At 43.1% G+C, this 16,983-nt stretch overlaps 1 protein-coding gene across 1 annotated transcript; it reads left to right on the top strand.

Annotated features, from left to right (window-relative positions):
• Positions 1–5,798: 5,798 nt before the first annotated feature.
• On the top strand, positions 5,799–8,730 carry LOC119355355 (short-chain dehydrogenase PC-15-like). Its single transcript, XM_037622146.1, has 3 exons — positions 5,799–6,278; positions 7,289–7,448; positions 8,141–8,730. The coding sequence occupies exons 1-3, from the start codon at positions 5,921–5,923 to the stop codon at positions 8,475–8,477; spliced, it is 855 nt and encodes a 284-aa protein (XP_037478043.1). The 5' UTR covers positions 5,799–5,920; the 3' UTR covers positions 8,478–8,730.
• The last annotated feature ends 8,253 nt before the right edge of the window (positions 8,731–16,983 follow it).

The following is a 16,983-nucleotide window of genomic DNA, read 5'->3' as shown; positions in this document are numbered from 1 at the left end:
TTCAGCCACAGGCCGAAGTGGGGCCTGATACGAGGAAGGCCTCGCACACGACGATAAACGCCGAGATGTTGAGGATGAAATTGGGGGCCAGATCATGAAAATCCAGCCCGTAGTAGAACATGAGCCCACGAACAAACGGGTGGAGGGGAAATCCCAGTCCACGGACGAAGTGGGTAAGAAAGACTACCCTCTCTTAGGGTTCGGGCGTAGGAATGATCTGCCCCGCATCTGGCTGCCGGTGCATGATATCCGCGGCCAGATATCCGGCTTCCCGTAACTTTGCGATGTGCTCCTCCGTAACGGAGGAGACCATCCACTTGCCTGGAGTGGTTTGAGGAGAAAGACGCGAACTTGGGCGCTGGAGCTCGAGTGTGCGAGAATGGATAAGCAAGGAGGAAGAAGGCGTGGGTGAAAAGGGTGAATCATTGTCCCTTTATAAGGGCGGAAGAGGCGATGCGCCTCCCCACTTGCCTAGTAAAATCGCTTATTCCCTAAGCGCCGTAATTGATGGCGCGGTTGGGTTACCCACGTCCGTATTGATGAGAATCCCGTAATAAGGGGGACACGATCTCTTCTTTGACAAGACGTGTCAAGAAAACCGCCTCGCGATATGTGCGGTGCTGGTTGAGAAAAACGGTCTCGAATAATGACCGGGCCATGACATGATGTCATGCTGTCAAAACGTGTCAGCAGATTAGATTTGTGGAAATATTATTTTCTCTACGGTGGTATGTGGAACTTGTTTTGTAGAGCCGGACACTATCCTTGTGTTCAAAATCTTCTATGGAGTATTCGGAGGAGGAACTCGCCTTGCAATGCCGAAGACAAAACTACGCGCCGGACTCAACGTCATTAAAGGCTGGTTCAGGGGCTACTGAGGGAGTCCTGGATTAGGGGGTCTCCGGACAGCCAGACTATATCCTTTGGCCGGACTGTTGGACTATGAAGATACAAGATTGAAGACTTCGTCCCGTGTCTGGATGGGACTCTCCTTGGCGTGGAAGGCAAGCCTGGCAATACGGATATGTAGATCTCCTCCCTTGTAACCGACTCTGTGTAACCCTAGCCCCCTCCAGTGTCTATATAAACCGGAGGGTTCAGTCCGTAGGACAACAACAATCATATCATAGGCTAGCTTCTAGGGTTTAGCCTCTACAATCTCGTGGTAGATCAACTATTGTAATACTCATATCATCAATATCAATCAAGCAGGATGTAGGGTATTACCTCCATCAAGAGGGCCCGAACCTGGGTAAACATTGTATCCCCTACCTCCTGTTACCATCCGCCTTAGACGCACAGTTCGGGACCCCCTACTCGAGATCCGCCGGTTTTGACACTGACACATGTGATGCTTAATACATGACCTTAGAGCATCTCCAACATGGACCCTCAAAACTACCACCATCATCTAGACTGAGCACTCTAAATGTTGCAAATCATCTAACGCGGACTTCTATTTGTCCGCGAACGCGTTCATGTGTCTGTTTTCCCACAAAACAGAAGCAAACTAGGGGGATTTGCTAGAGTACGGACCTTCGACACCCTCGGCCACCCAAAACTGAGGCAAAGCCCGCGCATTTGGAGCAGTTCGCACTATTTTTGCATCAAAACCTCTCTTTCGCCGTACTCTTCATGCTGATCGTCGTGGCTCTTCTCCCCAATTCCTATGCTTTTCGCTTCCGCCGCCACATTGACACATACAAAAGAGTCCTCGGAGTTGACAGAGGAGGAGGATCTGAAGAAGGTGGCCGCCCAGAAGATCAACTCGGTGACACAGCAAGCCTGCCGCACCAAAGTGAAGGCAATTGTTGGGCCGACCGGCAAAAATAAGGGCGACGGGGTGGCGAGCGTGCCAGGGACGCGGGGCGCCACCACCGACGTCATCTATGCACACACCGCCCTAACTAGGGAAATATCATCCACCTAGTTCTAAGCCCGCAAGTAGCTCGACTGGCAGTCCCCGGCCTTCGCCGCGGGGTACGTGCCATGTTGCGTCTACGTCAACGCAATGCCGCTCCATTTCACCCACTGGGCATCGCCTTAGCTTGTACGGTCGCAGACTCTGGGCGTGGATCAACATGGTGCCCGCTCCCTATTTGCTGGTATGTCTCAACCGGGCAAGATGGCATATGATGACGCAGACATGCAGTTTGAAGATGATCCATGATGGAGGGGGATACGTAGAAGGAGAAGTGAGAAGGGGCGGTAGCCAAGATGATGGTGAGGTTCAAGAGCATCTTGGTGAAGGAGAATGCATGTGTCAAGTGCTTCGATATGAAGGAGGAAAAGAAGGCAGAGAGTTTTAACATCTTTATGGCATCTATCGAGAAGAAGATCGACCTCGAAGAAATGAGGGTTGAGCTTGCGACTACTTCGAAGAATACCAAAATGTTGACCATGAGGATGGTCGAGTTGGATCCGGATGCGGCGATGATTGTGTGTGTTGTTCGTGTGAAGATGTTGAAGTGCTTGGCGGTCGAAGTGAAGGCGGATGGTAAGGAGGTGGCGGCAGAGTGAGCAAGATGCTTGAACAACCAATATGGGAGGGGAAAATGTCCTTTTCTGCACGGACTGCTGGATTGGTTATTTTGTGATCGTGCGCATGTTAAAACTTTAAACATCCACCTCTTTTTGGTTGTGATATAGCACTATGAACACTGCACTTTCATTTTCTCGTATTGCTATGCGTTCAAAATGAAAATTTTCGGACCTGGACGGGCGGTGGATGTTTAGAGGGTGCAGTTGGATGATCGGTTCTGTATCCATGTCCGTGGACTGGTCCAGTGGAAAAACAATGTGTCTTTTTCAAGGGACAATGTTGGAATGACCTTAGAACATCTCCAAAGCAGACCCTCAAACCTCCCGTAAGCATACAAACTGATGTGTTCGGACGCAGTTTGCCATCCAACATCATACCGCATCAGTCCGCGGACTAGCTCGGACTTTCATTTTCTCACAAACCGGAAGCAAACCAGGGGGCTTTGTGGGAGTCTGGACACCATCCACATAGGACTGCGACACCCCGGCCCACCCAAAATCCCCGCTCGGACCCGCGTCTCCATACTTTCCTCTTGCTCTGCATCTGCTTTCTCTCTCGCCGACGTCGCTCCTCTTCCACAACGGCTGCCCGCCAAGTCCTTCATGGAACTATGTGACCTCCATCGCTACGCCCGGCCTCCATACTGCTTGTCTTCCATCACCGGTCCAGACCTCTCGTCCATCTGTCGCATAGGTACCATCCGCCCCTACGGGGGTCACCACGTCCAACAAGTGTTTCATGAAATGCCCGTGCTAATTTTTTTTGCCCTTCTTTGAAGCAAAAGATTAGGAAATGGACTACATATACAAGCACTACGTTCAATTGTTCGACAACTTATCCAATAAGGAGGACTATGTGGATGAAACGGTGATGATGCAGGCGGTGCTTGTAGAAGCGGAGGCTGCAGAAAAGCTTGTTCTCAGTTTCGAGGGATCGATCAAGGGTCATCAAGTGCGCAATCGGAGGAGCGCACGGGGCCATTTGACGCTAATGGAAAACTATTTTGCCTGTGATGCCTTATTCATGGACATTTTTTGCCAATGCTTTCGGATACGAAAAAGTGTCTTCGATATCCTCTACAATGGCGTCCGGTCCTATGGTGACTGCTTTGTATTATAGAAGATAGGAAGAATTGGATTCTCTGGTTACCAAAAGTGCACGGCTGCATTGCAGATGCTTGCATATGGTACGGCCGCAGATTCATGGGATGAATACCTCCGGATGTCTAAGAGCACATGCGAAGACGCCACATTCAGATTTTTCTACCACTCTGATAGGGGTGTTTGGACCTCAGTACTTGAAAGAATCGACTATCGCAAACACCGAGAGGCTCTTGGCAATGTCCGAAGCAAGAAGGTGCCCGGGTATGCTCGGATCTTTTGGTTGCATGCACAGAAAATGGAAGAACTACCCAATAGCTCTACAAGGCTAATATCAGGGCCATGTTAAGAAGCTCACCATCATTCTTGAAGTAGTTGCATCACGGGACCTCTGGATTTGGCACGCTTTCTTTGGCATGTCCTGGTCTCACAATGGCATCAGTGTGCTGCAGCGGTCTCTATTGTTTGCTAGGTTGACTGAAGGACAAGCTCCTCCTTGCAACCATACTGTCAATGGGCATGAATACAATATGACCTATTATCTGGTTGACAGTATCTATCATTCGTGGGCTATTTTTGTCAACATCTCTGAGCCAGTTGGTCAGAAATGGTCTTACTTGCCCAAAGATAAGAAGAATTTAGAAAGGATGTGGAGAGGGCATTTTGAGTCTCCTGTTTTGCAGTTGTTCGTGGACCTGCTAAACAATGGGATTCAGAAATCTTATGGAGGTGATTACATGTTCTATGATCATGCACAACACGATCATAGAGGATGAGGGTGAAAATGCTGTCGCGGGTCTTGAATTCAAGAAAAATGAGTGATCATATCCAACTTCCCCATCAGAACATGTTTGATGACTTTGTTTAAATGCATCAACAAATTCAGCATCGAGCACCCCATGAGAAACTCAAAGAAGATTGTATTGAGCATTTGTGGGCGGTTAAAGAGGACAACTAGAACATATGTGCTAGTTTTAAGTTTGAACTACTGTCAATATTTTCAATCGTATACGATTTGCTATGTTGTTATTTTGAGTTTCCAGACTTAAAAAATTAAAGACGAAAGGCTACCATAGCATTTTTCGCGGACTAGTCTTCACCAGTCCGCGAACGGATATGGTGTCTGATTTTACGTGTTAGAATTGGAGATGAATTACTTTCAAAAAAAGAATTGGAGATGAATTAGGCTGTGTTTGATAGCAAGGTATTGCAAATACTGAAGTATCGAAAAATCACAGTATTTTAGTCCGTAGGTGCAAGATACCACAGTTTTGACATATCAAAATATTTTGCTGTATTGGGAATACTGTGACCTGTTTGGCTGGTGCTTTATGCAACAATGTAAATTAGCTAACTAGCTAGGTAGTTGATAGCAGCTACGAACACGAATGTTCCTGGCTAGTTGCAATCACTCAATAGTTTGCTTCATCAGAGTGGATTATATAGTTGGGTATGGACATTCGTGTGTTGTGGCCAGCACGGGTAGACAAAAATCGCATATGATCAAGAAGAGCAGCAAATCAGCTTTGCATCCATACGCCTGAGTAGCAAGCTCGAGTCCAGCAGGATTTGCTTGCCTATTTCCTCTAGGCTAGCGTGGCGGGACTAGAGGGGCTTCGCTGAGGCAGGGACCAGCAGCCAGCGTAGAGAGGCGGTGTACGACGATCCGACGATCGAACAGCCAACATACAGGGCACCGCAGCAGAGGCAAAGGTCAGCACCGCTTCCGGCTAGCAGCTTGCATGTGGACCACACTGAACAAGATCCGGCAGAACAAGCTCGCCGAGCGAAAGCAACGGGAGAACGAAGGAGGGGGCAGCAGCGGCTTGGAGCAAGGAAGAAGATAACGATGAGGCCTTTCTTTCACGAGCTCTGTTTTAAAAAAAAGGTCTTGGGTTCTTTTTTTTATACAGAGATAATACCATGGTTTTGCAAATAATTCAGTATTAGAAACATAGTAGTTTTTAGTGGCAGCCAAACACCTCATGGTAATTAAAACTGTGGTAATCTTAAAAACTGCAGTATTCTTAGAATACTTTAAAAAAAACTGAGCTATCAAACGGGGCCTTAGGTCCTATAAAAAAACATCGACAAGGCCACGTTGTTGATAAATAGGCGGAAAATCCTCATTATGAGCCACGACGCGAGTACGCACCAATAGTCACGGAAAAGGTCACACCTCCCAGACTCCCATTACAGTAGTAGTACTGCAAAGGAAACGGGAATATCCCGTCTTTCCGGCCACCCGGCGTGAGCCAAAGGAGGCAGGATCCCGGCGATGGCGGTTCCCGGAGGGGACGGAGAGGGGCGGGGGCGGCCGGTGGTGCTGGTGACAGGTTGTTCGGAGGGGGGCATCGGGCACGCGATGGCGCGCGCGTTCGCGGCGGAGGGGTGTGCGGTCGTGGCCACGGCGCGGTCGCGCGCGTCCATGCGCGGGCTCGAGGGTGACCCGCGGTACCTGCTTCTGGAGCTCGACGTGCGTTCCGAAGAGAGCGCGCGCCGCGCCGTTGAGGACGCCCTGCGGGAGCTAGGCCGCGTCGACGTGCTCGTCAACAACGCGGGGGTCCACCTCGTCGCGCCGGTGGCTGAGGTGCCCATGGAGTCGTTCCACCAGGTTTTTGACACCAATGTTTATGGTAGGCTACCAAAATCATTGTTTTCTTTTTGTGCGAGGATAATTTGTTTCTTCTGTTTGTTTGGCAGCTTGATGATTGCGACGTCCTCTAAGGTAGACAAGATTTTGGATTCTGGATTCTAACAGATTCATGGTGAAACAAAAGTGTTTTATAGTTGGATCTATCTACGGCTGTCCTCTTTCTTTAAAAAACAAAAAACACCCCAAGGCCGTCTCGCCATGAAGGAAGGGAGGATAGAAATATGTGAATTTATTCATGGGAGTGCTTCAAATGTAGTATATGTCCAGAAGACTTGAGAAGTACAGTAGACTGTAGTCAGTGGTATGCTGTCAGTATCTAGCTTATTGGACTGAGATTTAACGAATCACATTGGCAATCATATTACAACAGCAGCTAGTATAGGATGCCTACAGCTTGAATTACAATCTGAAGTGAACAAGGGGCTGTATACCCCTACTTTTAAAACATATAGCAGGACATGCTGCATCCTGTACCACTGATGAAATGATCAGGTCAGTTGTCTTTCAAAGAATATCTCTTGTCCCAATAGCAAAACTGTTAAAGATAAATGAACACAATAGGAGAAGTATAGTGTGCTTGCTGCTGCGATGTTAACGGCGTCTGGGAGGCAATTGAAATTGTGGAGTTCAGAACCTGTCTCTTCCCACGAATGCTATATCGTCCATTAATCCTGTGATAAACATGTCTAATCTCTAATTGCATAAGTGATTGGAAAATAATTCAGCAAGGCCAGCAGTTGTTTCACCTTTAAGACGGTCTCTCATCTGAAAGCTTAGTGATAACAATTGAATGTGTGTACTTTACAACTTCATCCTATATGAACTATTGAGGTGTTGATCTTTTAATGCTTCTGTTCCTCTGCTTGGATTGGATGGTTCATTTTTGTAATGTCACTTTTCAAAAAAAATAGTAACATACTATTTTTCTAAATTAATATTTGGACCTGCATTTGTGTGACTAAATGACCTTACCTGTCTTTTCACATGCAGGAACAATGAGGATGATTCAGGCAGTTATTCCCCATATGATGGAAAGAAAAGAAGGTACAATTGTGAATGTTGGAAGCATTACAGCCTTGGCTCCAGGACCATGGGCTGGTGCGTATTCGGCATCAAAAGCCGCTCTTCATGCATTGAGCGATACATTAAGGTTTGTGTGTTCAAGGATTATTGTTAGAGTGATTTTGTGCTCTCCATCGAAATGTAAAGCATTTTTTATGGGACAACTTAAAGCATCTGAAGGTACAAGCCGATGGTGAAACATTACTTATGGATGCAACTTTGTATGCATTCTTAAAATTGAAATTCCTTCAACAACAACAACAAACCTTTAGTCCCAAACAAGTTGGGGCAGGCTAGAGGTGAAACCCATAAGATCTCGCGACCAACTCATGGTTCTGGCAAATGGATAGCAAGCTTCCATGCACCCCTGTCCATGGCTAGTTCTTTGGTGATATTCCAATCCTTCATCTGAAAAAATTGATATCGTATTAATTTTCTGAGTTCTAATCTAACTTGGGGGAAATATAGAGCACTTAACAGTTAGTTTATGTTAAGTAGTTAGTATTAGATGTTTTTTGTACCTTTACTTGAATATCACAAGATGATTTAATCATGTGGGGAAATGATTGCTTGACAGAAACCGTAAGATCTAAGAACCCAATGGCAACATATACAACATAGGAACACTATTCCGATTTTTCCTTTGTAATTTCACATGTCATGTTCTTGCATGGTTAGCTCTTTCAACTTGTTACTGCACATTTTGTACTCTTTGAATATGCATTTCTCCATTATCTCCCATTCTAACTTGGTAGGTATTTGATTGTTAATTTGTTACAGGGTGGAACTAAGAAATTTTGGCATAAATGTCATGATAGTTGCCCCAGGAGGTACAAAGTCAAACATAGGAAGCAATTCTGCAGACAAGTATGATCAAATAAACGACTGGAAGTACTACAAAAAATATGAGAAATCACTTCGAGCCAGGACGGATATATCCCAGGGTGCCGGGTGTGTTACATCAGAAGACCTTGCAAAGAGAGTCGTCAAATTGGTTCTTAAGAAAAATCCTCCTGCTTGGTTCGCCTATGGGCAGTTCACTGCTATTCTGACGATCCTGTATTATGCCCCATTGTGGTTCAGAGATTACTTCTACAGGCTGGTCATGAAAATGTAATCTGGAAGATAGCTCTTGCGTGAACCAGAGAGATTGCCCCCTCGGGTCCCATTTTCATTTCATGAGTACTACTTGGTCTCTCGGATCCTCACTACAGATATACTGTGTTTCACAATACATGAGTACACACACTTCCAGTCCATATCCATTTGTAACGTTCAGTCCAAGTGTAAAGTCCTCCCGGTTATTATGTAATAATGGTTATAGTAACGTAATATTATTCCGAAATTTGTGGTTTCTCGTGTTACCGTCATAGGTGAGAATCTGTGGAACATATTCTTCAATCTTGTGCAGCACCCTCAATTGTCCCTGGCAGGAAATTGCCATTTGTTTCGCTTGCAGCCTATACGTCTGGGTATACAGGATTGTGAGTGCTGCACAATCCTGAAGCACAAACAAATGTCAATTTCCTGCCATAATGGCTATTCTTCATGCAGATTGAGTCTGACTACAGCCTAATGAGGATCTGCAGCCTATAAGTCTGGGATCACAGCGATAACGTTTCTTTTAGGGTGGATCACTGTCAGAAATGCTGCTAACTGAAGCAATATGGCTGGCTCCTGCAGCTCAAACATCTTGAAAGCTTATTCCGTGCGCGTGGTCTTCTTCTAGGCCGGCCCATTCCGGGATGTTCCCCACACATATTTTAGGAAGGTTCTAGAACCTTTCCTGAACCGGTTCTCTCTTTTTCCGTTGTTTTTTCTTTCTATTTATTATTTTCAGTTTTGCTTTTTATTTTTCATTTTCTCTTTTCTTTTCTGTTTTCCTTTTTCTTTTCGTGTTGCGAACATATTTTAAAATTCGTGAATATGTTTTGAAATCATGAGTATTTTGTGAATTCATGAACATATTTTTGAAATTGTGAACCAGTTCAAATCCATGATTTTTTTTGCATTCGCAAACATTTTTTATCAAACGGCCAACATTTTCGAAATTATGAACATTTTTTTAGTTTTTGCGAACATTTTTTTCGATCACTAGGGTGTGTTTGGTAGCTGTTCCCACCCTAGCATAGTTGTTCCCATTTGAGACATGCTTAGTCTAGACATGCTCAGTACATGCAACTGCAGTTGTTTGGTAGCGCCTGGTGGGCGGGCCCACAGACGAGCAGAGCAACAGAATCGTATAACAGCGCACAAAAAACACCAAAAAGAGCGTATCCAAAAGATTCGAACTTTAGACGTAACTTGAACCAGTGGACTCTAGTATCTGTAGCAGCGAGGAAAGCTTAAGAATAATTCTAGCCACGTTAGTAAATACAAAATTGCACTATACTGTTCTTGTATCATATATATTTTTGAATTATTTGAAAATATTTTAGAAAAAATATGATTTTATCAAAAAATGTGATCCAAATTTTAAAGTTCGCATATTTCAAAAAAAACTTCACGAACATGAATGAGAATTGCCAAATTCAAAAAAGTTCACAACCTTCAAAAAAGTTCACGAATTTGAAAACAAGTTTATCAAATTTCAAAATAGTTCACAAACTTTAAAAAGGTCTTCAATGTTTTTTTAGAAAATATCGATTTTGAAAAAAAGTTCATCAAACTTGAATTTTTTTTGGCAAATTTGAAAAGAGATTCATCTATTTTTAAAAACTCCATCAATTTTGAAAAAAGTTCATTGATTTTGAAAGAAAATCATCAACTTTCAAGGAAATTCATCAATTTTGAATTTGAAAAAAGATCATAGATTTTGAAAAAGAATTCACGCATTTAAGAAAAGTTCATCAATTTTGGAAAACGTTCGTCAATTTTGAAAAAAAAAAATCTTTGATATTGAAAATAATTCACGCATTTTTAAAAAAGTTCACGCATTTAGCAAAAGAAATTAAAAAATAAAAATAAAAAGAATATAAAAAACTGAACAAACCGTTCCAAAAAAGGAAAACAGGAGCAAGATAAGGAAAAAGGAAAAAGAAAGAAGAAAATAGTGAAGATGTAAACAAACATGGAGGGTGTCCGGTTGGTTACTGTGGGGAACAAAGAACAGGACGTCGTGTGTTCAAATCCTACCCTACCCCCTCACTCAGTTTTTCTGAGAGTTAAAAACAGAAGAAAAAAATTTGGATGGGTCAGGCCAGCTAGCAGGAGGGGTGTGCACCCGTTTGCTAAAGGGAAACATTTGTAGCCGGCGGACCGGCTCAACGATTTCCACCGGACGCACGCTGACCATGTGATTAAGGTTGATCACGCGTCCACGCGAGGTTGCTGCATGTGTCCCCTTCAGGCCCACGCGCGATGGGGCCTATGCGAACACAAGCGGCGGAAGGAAACAGAAATATCGCGGCTTCTCTCCTCCATCTAATCTCCTCATCTCTCAGATCGCTCACACCTCTCTCTCTCTCTCTCTCTCTCTCTCTCTCTCTCTCTCTCTCTCTCTCTCTCTCTTATCGACGAGTTCGGCGCTGCGCTCGCACTAACCTCCTCTCTCCGTCTTGGCACCGTTCATTCCCCACAGTCCCGTTGCATCACTCTCAGCCCCTACCCCCTCTCATGTCGTGGCACCGAATCATAGTCATGGCCGCTTCTCCCCGCCCCCTCCTCCTCCTCCTTCCTTCATGGCGGTTAGGTGTGCGTGTGGCTGTGGAAGAGAAGGGAGACGCGCGGCGCCCTGATCAATGGGTAGATGTTGGAACCAGCTCGTCCGCGAGCTGCAACCGGCTCAGCGAGAGCTGCATAAGGCAAAGGGCGCTGCTGGAGCGTCGACGACGTCTTGCTACCATGGGGCAGCATGGGATGTTGGAACCGGCTCAGCCCTGAGCTGCAACCGCGATGCCCAAATGCTGGAACCAGCATCCGTCCTTGCTGCAATCGGCATTTTTTTGCTGGAACTGGTAGCTCCAGGGCCGCGACGACACGCTGCCGTTTGCTGGAATCGGCACTCTGGGGAGCTGCAACCAGCTTTGCGGAGAGCTACAACCAGCAGTGCACGGTGTTACGACCAACAGAGGGGTGGCGGGGAAGAGAGGTATTTTTGCTGGAACCATGTATTGCTTTTGCTGCATCCAACAATTTTTTTGCTGGAACCGGTGATCGGACCAACACGAACAGGGAAGCTGCATCGTTGATTTTTGCCGGAACCGGCAACGTGGACAGCTACATCCGTCAATTTTTTTTGCTACTACCATTGATGAACGAGAACGACAAGGGAGCTGCATCGACCTTTGTTCTGTGACGAGATATGACGGCGGTGAGCTGCAACCAGGGAAGATGGCGAGCTATGTCCTGGAGCGAAATGCAGAGGGGTGCGGCATGCTGCGTGAGTGACTCTTTTTTCTCTCTCCGCGAGGTGTGCGGAGGATGACAAAGAGGGGACTGCAGGTTTGTGCAGATCGTGCGGTTCCGCACGCACATATCGGGCGGCTAGTGACCGACCGGCCGAAAGTTGGGCCGGTCCGCCGGCGCCTATCAGTGCCCTTTACTAAATGCAATGAAATGGGCGCCTGAAGCGCTATATAGGAATGTCGTTCGCCTGGAAAACCCTATTTGACGCATACTGCATGAAATAGTGCGTGAATCGCACTGGCGGGGCGACCTAACCAGCAACTTGGGCCGGCCCAAGTATAGCGTACGTACAGCTTTCAGCTTCTGGTTTTGGGAACCTTCTAGAAGTTTCTGAACCTGTTTTTATTTTTCATTTTCTATCCAGTTTTTTCTTTTTCTGTCTATTTTTTTCTGTTTCTTTTGTTCTCTTCTCTTTTTTTTTCTTTTTTCCCTTTTTCGTGGAATGTTCCATTTTCTAAGAAAATGTTCACAAGTTGAAAAATATTCATGGTTTCATTTTTTGTTTGGAATATCTAAAATGTTCCATTTTACAAATATTTGTTCATAAATTCAAAAAATGTTCGCTGTTTTAAATTTGCTCAAAAATTCTAAATATGATTCTTGTTTCTTAAAAAATTCCACTTTTTATTTATTTTTTGTTCACATATTCCAAATTATGTTCTTGTCTCTGAAATTCTCTCAGTTACTCAAAAATGATTGGACTTTTTAAAAATATACATTTTATGAAGACGTTCACTACAGTAATTAACTCGGGTCTTGTTACACTTTGTTACAGCAGCCCAGTTCGGTTTAGTTCTTTAAGCTGTCGGCCACCGTCCTGCCAACAATGCTAGTTTAACTGTATATCTCGATGGCAGACATGACGTCGCCACTTTTTAGCTTTCTTTTTCGTGTCGCTGTATATCTCGATGGGCCGGCCCAGTCGGGCTGTCGCCTGTGCGTGGCGCTGCCAATTTGATGCAAAAGAGCGTCAAAGAAGGGCTCCTATAGGAAGGAAGTCTAGCAAGACGCAGCGCAGCCTCGCGTCAAGCTGCCGCCGAATGGGCTGGCCTAGCGGGGACCACTAGCCTTGAGTGCTCTTTTTTATTTTCGTTTTTTTAATATTTTTGCTTTGTTTATTTCCTTATCTTTTCAATTTTTCTTATATGTCCTAATATTCTAAATATATACTTAGAAAAAATGTTAAACATGTATATAAAAATATTCCAATGTATATGAGAATTGTACAATGTTTATTGAAAGAATAGACATCAAAAGACATATACGAAAAAAAGTTAATCATGTATTTAGAAATTGTTAAATATTTGCCAATTTTTTTTCCTAATGTATACAGTTTTTTACAATGTGTATGAAAAAAGTAGACATAAAAAATTACTATAACAAAATGTCTATCATTTTTTGGAAAATGTTAAACGTCTGAATAAAAAGGTTCCTAATGTATAGAAAAGATGTAGAATGTGTGTAAAGAAAGTTGATAACAAAATATATGTTTGAAAGACAAAATCTTGTAACTATTTTTTTCAACGTGTACACATTTTTCCGTATTTGAATAAATATTTAATTTGTATAATTTTTTCCCTTTCTATACATAAAGAGAAAGAAAAAAAACCCAATGAAAACCAACAAAGAAGGCAACGAAAACCAATAAAAACTAAAAATGAAACAAAGGAAATGAATGAAAAAAACAATGGAAATGAATGGAAAGCAGTGAAAACCAAGAAAGAAACAAAGAAAACCGATGAAAATCAAGGAAGAAACAAAGAAAACCAAACAAAATAAGAAAGGAAATAAAGTGAAAACGAAGAAAAATGTTTGTAGAAACAAAAAAAATTCAGAAAATTATTTCTGAATTTGAGAAGATGTTCATGAATTTGACAGAAATGTCCTTGGATTTAGAAAAATTTTCACAAATTTAAAGTAAGCTTCATGGATAAAAAAAATGTTCCTTAACGTTTTTAAAAATATAGATTTCACACATTATTCATGAATTCAAAGAAAAATCATGAATATGAAAAAAAATCTCGGATTTAAAAACATTGCATGATTTTAAAAAACACTCTTAGATTGAAAAACTATTCTTTAATATCAAAATTGTTCTTGATTTCTAGAAAAGTCAGCAAATTCTGAAATTGTTCATGATTTGCCTAAATGTTCATGAATTTTAAAAATAGTTCATGATTTAAGAAATGTTTGGCAATTTAGAAACAGAAAAAATAAAGAAGAAATAAATATAAAAAGGAAAAGGAAAAATAAAAATAAACAAGACAAACAAAATAAATATAGAAGCAGAAAAACAGGCAGCCCATTAACGTGGTCGGTGGTGCGCGTTTCGTCGCTATCCCCTGACCCACGCCTGAAAGAAGTTAAGGGTGCACCTTGCGGGTGCCCCGTAAGGGTCACTTTTGTGGGCTAAGAACATGTCAAGTGATGTGTCCAGCCGGCGCCATGTGTCACGTGCTGTGTGCTCCTACTGGATTTTTTTTCTATACATGTTTGTGGGTTCTAGATTGTTTTATTTTTTTTGCCTTTTTGATTTAAGATTTTTTCTAGGTTTTGGAGGAAATAATCATGGTTTTTTTTCTTCCACGAGAAGCACAAATTTGCTTCCCGTGGCGGCACTGATTTGCTTCCGCGAGGAGAACACAATTGTGCTTCTCAGAAAAGGAAAAATAAATAAAAGAAATGCTTTCACGAGAGGCACATATTTGCTTGTCATGGAGGCACGTATTTATTTCCGCAATAAGCATAATTGTGCTTCTCGGAAAGGGATAAAAAAATCATGATTTTTTTGCATGATTTTTTTGCTTCCACGGGAAGCACAAAATTTGCATGTCATGGATGCACAGATTTGCTTCCCCGGGAAGCACATTTGTGCTTCTCGAAAAAGGAAAAAAAATATGATTTTTTGTGCTTTCACGAGAGGCACAATTTGCATCTTGTGGAGGCACAGATCTGTGCTTTCCGAAAAGGAAAAACGGTGAAAAGAAAAACATGCTTTCGGCTATGGGTTTTTTCTTTCGGTTTTTCTATGAAAAAAAGTTTGTCACTCTATTAACGTGGGATCTGGTTTCGGAGATCTCGACACGAGAAATCCAATGGTGGAAAATGGTTCGGGATTTGGACGTACGGTTCAAGAGATAAAATGTTTTAAAAAAATAAATCTCTGAAAAAGGAAAAACTCACAGGTTACGACAAGTGTCGCACATGCAGCGTGTTGATAACCCACAAGTATAGGGGGTCGCAACAGTTTTCGAGGGTAGAGTATTCAACCCAAATTTATTGATTCGACACAAGGGGAGCCAAAAAATATTCTCAGGTATTAGCAACTGAGTTGTCAATTCAACCACACCTGGAAACTTAATATCTGCAGCAAAGTGTTTAGTAGCAAAGTAATATGATAGTAGTGGCAACGGTGGTAAAAGGTAATGGTAGCAAAAGTAATATTTTTGGTGTTTTATAGTGATGATAACAATAGCAACGAAAAAGTAAAAAGCGAAGAACAATATATGGAAAGCTCGTAGGCATTGGATCGGTGATGGAGAATTATGCCAGATGTGGTTCATCATGTAACATTCATAACATAGGGTGACACAGAACTAACTCCAATTCATCAATGTAATGTAGGCATGTATTCCGAATATAGTCATACATGCTTATGGAAAAGAACTTGCATGACATCTTTTGTCCTACCCTCCCATGGCAGCGGGGTCCTAGCGGGAACTAAGGGATATTAATGCCTCCTTTTAATAGAGTACCGGACCAAAGCATTAACACATGGTGAATACATGAACTCCTCAAACTATGGTCATCACCGGGAGTGGTCCCGATTATTGTCACTTCGGGGTTGCCGGATCATAACACATAGTAGGTGACTATAGACTTGCAAGATAGGATCAAGAACTCACATATATTCATGAAAACATAATAGGTTCAGATCTGAAATCATGGCACTCGGGCCCTAGTGACAAGCATTAAGCATAGCAAAGTCATAGCAACATCAATCTCAGAACATAGTGGATACTAGGGATCAAATCCTAACAAAACTAACTCGATTACATGATAAATCTCATCCAACCCATCACCGTCCAACAAGCCTACGATGGAATTACTCATGAAGTTGGTGATGGAGGATGGTTGATGATGACGACGGCGACGGATTCCCCTCTCCGGAGCCCCGAACGGACTCCAGATCAGCCCTCCCGAGAGAGTTTAGGGCTTGGCGGCGGCTCCATATCGTAAAACGTGATGAATCTTTTTCCCTCATTTTTTTCTCCCCGAACATAAATATATGGAGTTGGAGTTGAGGTCGGTGGAGCTCCAGGGGACCTACGAGGCAGGGGGCGCGCCCCCACCCTCGTGGCTAGGGTGTGGGCCCCCTTGCCTTGATTCATTGCCAGTACTTTTTATTATTTCCAAAAATAATCTCCGTGGAGTTTCAGGTCATTCCGAGAACTTTTGTTTCTGCACATAAATAACACCATGGCAATTCTGCTGAAAACAGCGTCAGTCCGGGGTAGTTCCATTCAAATTATGCAAGTTAGAGTTCAAAATAAGGGCAAAAGTGTTTGGAAAAGTAGATATGACGGAGACGTATCACGTGTCACTTGTCATCGCATGAGAAGGTGAAAGTGACCTTTGCAAGAGATACCCCTTAAGGAGTGATTGCGCAGTATTTCGTTATAAGCGAGATATAGTTCTCAAGCTTCCTTTTCAACATTGAGCTTCCATTGCCGTCACGAGCAATGAGTTACAATAGTTCCATGGAAATAACTAATAAACTACTACCATATTTTTTGTTGGACCGAGTTCATCTTGACACCTGAATCTAAGATGGAGACCCAATTAGCATATGAGAACGTAAACCTCTCTGGCTCCATGGCCTCGCCACGATAGAGGGAAAATTTAGTTCACAAAAACACTAATAAGAAGACATTGGCAAAAACACAAAGCTCTCAAATCTGAGGTCCCCACAACTCTTAGCGTCAAGATGGTAGTCGGAGGTGAGTGGACGGGGTAAATCTCTAGTTGGTGCTCCTCTGTCAAAACCTAGCCACCTCAAAGTTGATCTGTTTATTCATATGAAATGAGTTTATGTTATTGCATCATATTCTTTTGTTGTTTACATTCATTGTGAGGTTGGAATCCTTCATCAACACTATGGTGAAGGTCTTTGGGTTCGATAACCTACACTTTAGGGGATTATTCATGACCCAAGT

The sequence above is a fragment of the Triticum dicoccoides genome, chromosome 2A (assembly GCF_002162155.2).
Source record: "Triticum dicoccoides isolate Atlit2015 ecotype Zavitan chromosome 2A, WEW_v2.0, whole genome shotgun sequence".
In the NCBI taxonomy this organism is placed as follows: Eukaryota; Viridiplantae; Streptophyta; class Magnoliopsida; order Poales; family Poaceae; genus Triticum; species Triticum dicoccoides.
Note: the sequence above shows the minus strand (reverse complement) of the source record. Positions and strands in the feature narration are given on the sequence as shown.